Source organism: Xiphias gladius, chromosome 13 (genome assembly GCF_016859285.1).
Source record: "Xiphias gladius isolate SHS-SW01 ecotype Sanya breed wild chromosome 13, ASM1685928v1, whole genome shotgun sequence".
Lineage (NCBI taxonomy): Eukaryota > Metazoa > Chordata > Actinopteri > Istiophoriformes > Xiphiidae > Xiphias > Xiphias gladius.
The window spans coordinates 14531202-14537201 of record NC_053412.1 but is presented as its reverse complement, the minus strand read 5'-3'; the positions used below and the strand labels follow the sequence as shown (position 1 = coordinate 14537201).

General features: G+C 38.0%; 1 protein-coding gene across 1 annotated transcript in view; it reads right to left on the bottom strand.

Annotated features, from left to right (window-relative positions):
• Nucleotides 1–899: 899 nt before the first annotated feature.
• Nucleotides 900–6000, bottom strand: part of LOC120797901 (pseudouridine 5'-phosphatase) — a 46280-nt gene continuing 41179 nt past the window's right edge. Inside the window, exon 4 of the mRNA XM_040141665.1 lies at nucleotides 900–2989. Within this exon, the coding sequence (XP_039997599.1) occupies nucleotides 2813–2989 (177 nt within the window). The 3' untranslated portion in view covers nucleotides 900–2812. The remainder of the gene's footprint in view (nucleotides 2990–6000) is intronic.

Sequence of the window (6000 nt, the reverse complement as noted above, 5' to 3'; positions counted from 1 at the left end):
GCATTTTTAAGACTTTTAACAAAAAGACTGATTTAGGTGATTTTGATACCAATTAGGGGTTTATTTTTAGATTAATGAATTAAATGCTTTTTAAGACTTTTCCAGGATCCGCGGGAAGCATGTGTAGATTCATAAAGACTTGAGATAAGTTCAGATTTTTCACTTAAAATGAAACCCTTTCAACTCGTATACGTAGATGACACCCGAGGTGAATTTGCATCCACTCAAGGCTTTCCAAACACAGTGTATGCAGTCATGCCATCCTGAACATTCAGTTTTCGTTAAAAAGCAGTCTGAGTTAGACAAACAGTTGGTATCGTCCAAAGTAACATTCATTTTAGTATGCAGTTTCCTCTTTGTATGTCCCCAGACAACATATTTGTTGAGCGCAGTAGATAGTGGACAGTAACACTAAAACGGATTTAACACAAATACTTTGTGACACACTTTTTACTACTTTCTATTACTGAGGAATAATTTCAGGTAATTTTTCTGTTATCTTACCTTTTTCTGTAAATTGTGGGTGCTTAATATGAAACCATAAACAGGAAGTGACCTTGTCTTATATTTGATGTGCTTCTTTCAGCAGCACTACAGTAATCTCTGCAGTGACTGTGTATAATTGGTCCTCATCTGACTATACACTGTACGTGACAAGTTTACTAAAGCTATATGACTTGTATTAAATTCTCAAATAAATTAAAAATGAAGCAGCCCGTCTGCTGTACATTCATGAGTTAAATTCCTTGAACATTTTAAGGTCCTGAAAAAAACATATGCAATATGTCTGAAAATAACCTATAGCCTGATTAAATCTGAAATCATGTGGATGAAGTCCTTCTGGTGCCTGATCTGGTGTCATGTTCATTCAATTTATAATCTAAATTAAAATAAAGACGTTCATTTTAACACTTTAATCATAGAGTGATAAGACTGTAAGCCAAACATGTACACACACAAAGAAATGAACCACACTTTCAAGCCAGGAGAGGGTGAATGATATGTAAAACTACAGAGTGATGAGTGTGTGAGAAGGAAAAGAATAAAAAAAGCAGTTGAGGGGATTACCCCCTCCTTGAGGATGATGGGCCAGGAAGGCATGGAGGGGAAGTGGATGGGAGAGTAGTGAAATCCTATTTCAGCGGCCTGAGGGAGCTGTGCCACCAGGCTCCTCCAGTGGGCCCTCCGTTAAAGCCTGCTCGGCAAGACGAAGGGGTACATTTGTATTGTCGTAAGTGCAGAGGCAGACATGAGCAGAGATGAAAAAGAGTGAAGACAATTTGCAGCCTCTTTAGTGGATTACACTGAGGAGAAGAGTCGTGTCTTTGGCAATTCAAAACTGATCCACTGTGTGTGTTCAAGAGCCGCCTACTTTGACCAGACAATGTTTTCTGATTGAAAAAATGACCAGCTAAAAATGGTTACTGTGGTATGACATGCAGCACTTAATTCTGAAACAATGTTACCAGAATAATAGAACTACATGCAAACAACAATCTTCATTTCTAAGGCTTAAAAAAAATAACCTTAGTGTAACCTAAAACAAAACCCATCAAAATGTTTGTACAAGCAAACTCACTATTTCAAGGACAAAAATTTGATTTGTTTAGTGAAACCTGATTTGACAGCCCATACCAGTATCTTTAAGCTCTGAACCAGACTGAACCTGACCGGTACCATTTTTGAGACCCGAACCCTACCCAAGACCTGAAGCTTCAGGCACAAAACGGCGGAAATCTAACAAAAACCCAACAGGTCTTAGCAAAGCTTCAGGTCTTGGGTTGGGATTGGGCCATGTTGCTGTGCAAAGCTCAGGTCTGGTTGAGGTAGCAGAACACTAGGCTACATTAAATATACAGTATCTACTGTAATGTCTCAACAGCTTTTAAATAATCATATTTCAATATGAAACAGGTCTGAGAGACACATTGAAACGGAGTTGCTAAAATGCTCTTGAACAAATAATTTAATGTAACCTAGACACAAAAAAACGTCTAACCAAATTCAGTTTGATTTTTAACCTGTCTAGATCTTTTTTTGATTTGCAAATGCAAAGTACGGAAAAATTGAATATGTCTCTAATTTAACCAAAACACAAGCACCATATTGTAAATGGAAACGTTTTGAACGATACCCAGCCATAGCATAAACGCTCACTTCATTTGAAAATGTATACTTATGATTGACCGTGCAAAACAGCCAATGACAGTGGAGCTTTTTAAAATCAGAGGGTCTGAGCAACTACAGCACATGATTTGATGTTTGATAATGTAAGACAATGCAAATGTCAACAGTTGGACAAATGATCTACAAACTGCACTTGCTAAACATACAGTAAGTCAGTTTTGGGATCTCTGATTTTTCTGCCTCCAGCACAGTACAATGAAGTTTTTTAACTTTTTAGGCAGTACAAATGACTTTCTTGTCACTACCATTGTAGAAAGATGGTGGCAGAAGTTTAGGATGCAAATATTTAAAAATCTCTGATATCTAAATATCCGGACACAACTAAGGTTGAGTGACAAAATATGTGTAATACATCAAGAAAGCTTTCAAAAACGAGTCACAAGATTGATCGCTAATAAATTGGCCGGAGGTATAACAGCTTAAAGGTCTTGTTCACTGATGTGATGTCTCATCTGTCAGAAAACAGCTGAATGTCATTAACTAGCAAGAAAAAAAAAAACATCAGTATTCACCCACAACATGGTAAGAAATGCAGGAAATCAATCAGCTTGTTTTTCTACTCGATCGTCACTGTCGTCGACACAAAGAACTAATTATATGGTTTGGTTTTAGATTAGTTTCTGGCTCAGTCGTATGCTGGCAGGCCAAAGAGCTGCGGCCAAAACTCCTCCATGCTCCTGAGTTGCAGCGTGGCATCCTGGATAAGGCTGGGGTCTAGGTTGTCGTCAGGAATCATCACCACCTGCATCCCTGCAGCCAGTGCTGCCTTCACGCCGTTGGGAGCGTCTTCAAACACCAAGCACTGAGCAAGGACAAGAGAGAGGAAGACAAAGTGATATTATCTTATAAGCCTATTAGGTCAACAGGATTTCACCCCTGCAGACGCTGCAGAGCTGAGACCAAAAACAAACATGGGAAAATGGGAAAGGGGAGTACCATTTCCATTTTCAATGTGATGAACCTGACATTCCTCAGAGGAATACTGTTTACCTCTGCCAGGTGAAATATCCATTAAATGTACAATTTAAAGAATGGTGCCCCCTGCAGCCCCCTTTTGTTGGCTTAGTATATATTTTCATTCACTGCATGAGAGATGCTCTTTCACTCCCAGACTGATTTGAAGTGTTGTGCATATCAACAGGCTAGAAGCAATAAAAGCCACACTTGTAATGTGGAACATAATAAAGGACACAATCGCAAAAGCTAACAGCTAAAAGCAAGAAAACCTATATGAAATTTTTTTACCTGTTTCCAAAACAAATAAAAATGTTCCGACATTCCATTATAATCATGTGTAATTGTCATAGTATTAGTGCAGTGATCTTCCTCCATTTTGCCCAGTTTCAATGTTCTGAAAATTTTTTCTGAGAAAAAAGAACTGCACTGCAACATGTGGAATTATCTGACCACATCAGCAGAATCTGTTTCTTGTTTTAAGAAACATAAATAAAGACTGGATCTGAGACCAATGGACTATACGTATAATGTACAAATATATAGCAAGTTGTTAATGTTATGTGATTGGTAATGTCATAGCCAATATTGATTGTGAATGTTTTTTGTTACCACCGAAAGTCAAGCACATTTTAGGTAGAATGTCAATGGCCCTTTCTCTACTTCTAACCCCTGTACTACAGGTGCCCTTGCTCGGACCACACACATCTTCGAACTCGACCTTCATTTTGCTCTCAGCTACACACCTGCACCGTTTTGTCACTGCATTTTGAACGGTTGTGACGCTGTTGCAGTGACAAAATCTGTCCACAAACAAAAAGGCACACAGACAGAGCTAAGACCTGCTGAAGTACTCAAAACCACCTCTGTGGTAGTTCCCGCTACAGTAGGTATCTCCAGAACCACATTTTGCCATGATGGCACACACACACAGACTGACTCTCAAGGTGAAAACAATACCAGCCCCACTGTCATGGTTGCTAATTATGGGTGGGCATAACAGAGCCTGTAACAATCATGGTTAATCACATTCACTAATTCATCACTCATCCAATCATGACACACGGACAGTTTAGGAATCCTATGATGTCGCTGAACAAGTTGAAGATCCAGTTGGTCATCATGTTTTCTGTGTGTAATAGTGCCCAATTTTATTTGTCATCACAGTGATCTACAGTGTAAAGTAACAACTTCCAGTTCAATACCATGGTTGTGCCATGAATAAAAATGAGTTTTTTTTCATCCTGTGTCATTTTTTTATTTATGACATTATTTGTAAAGTTCCATTCAGTTAGACTTGACTATTTTACATATTGCAACATAAACATGATCTGGTATGATCGACAAATAAATTAGGATTTTTTAAAGTAATTTCTTTCTAGGACAACCACAATTTATTTCCCAAATCTCTATTACATTATGTTGGTGATCACAGACACACAATTACTTGTACTGTAATTAAAAATGTTTGTTCCAGGCCAGATCGTTAAAAAGAAGATGAAATGCCTAGTTTTGTCCTGGTTACCTTATGTCTCTATCAAAAACACTAGGGGAGGACTGGCAAGAAGGGACAGTCCTAAGGGAATTATTATTGGACAAAGAAGTTTTATTGATCTATCATTTTTCATGAATCTGCATTTCTGGGTTTTCACATCTCAGCTGGTTGAAAAACATATAATGAACGTGGAAATATTACGTAAATATAAATAAAAGGGTCTGTTGACCGCACTCATTTTTAGTACACCGCTAGACTGGCGTCACCAAACCCTCTACTGTGCCTCTCTTCCCACCAGGGCGCACAGCGAGTCACCAAGACACCAAACTGGCATAGTCGAGGAAATAATCTCGGTGTGCTGCCGTAAAAAAACAGTTTGCTACTGCCCAGAGCGCACACTATTTCTACCAGTGTTCATCACCTAAGTTGTTTAAAACGTGTTAAGCAAAGGTGAACACTTTTAATATTGTTATTGTGATTTTTCTATTCTAACAAGAAATGTATTTTCATAAAATGTTTGCTTGTAACCTAACCTCAAGTTACAGTTAGGGCAGTTTACTGGATACAAAAAGAATAAAAAAAAAGAAGAACAAATTTAAAAAAAAGGTCTGTGTTTAAAGCTGTCTTAACACAAACAGCATAAACTCACATACATTTTAAATAAAATACAAATTAATAATTTAAATTGGTCAATATCTGATTACAGAATAACTAAAAAACTAAGTCTTAGTGTGAACATTTGTTACTTGACACTCAATGCTACAGATAAAGTTAATTAATATTAAAAACAATTACAAATGTTGTTAAAGAGTGCCTGAAATACCAAAAATAGGAAATTTTGTGAATTTAACCAAAGGGAAATAACAGTTATCCTCCTAGGAGTCAAAGAAAACTGTCTTTCTGTGTGAAGTTTCTTTTTAAACAACTTGCTGCTGCAGTGAATCCTGTCTGTTAAAGTCTTTGTAACTGTGACTGTGACATGCCAAGCCAAGTGAGAATATGAAAAAACCAGGCTAATTGGCATGTGAAATACTTATCTGTCTACATTTGTAAGTGCTTTACCAAGGCATCTGGACTTTTTTGAGGTTCTTGAAGGCGTTTCACCTCTCATCCAAAAAGGCTTCTTCAGTTCGAACTGACTGGTGTGGACTCCTTGAGAGTCGTCGAGATCACATGTGAGTCACTGACCCACCCAGACATCATGTGAGACGTTATGGTCACAGATCATGATGTGAATGGGTGTTAAGCTGACTGGGGGGGGGTGTCTCACGACTGCATTGTAAGTGGCTGATAAATGGTGTCTTAGACCACCTCCTCTGGTCAATGAAGGTCATTCCAGTCTGACGTTGATGGTTTCTTTCACT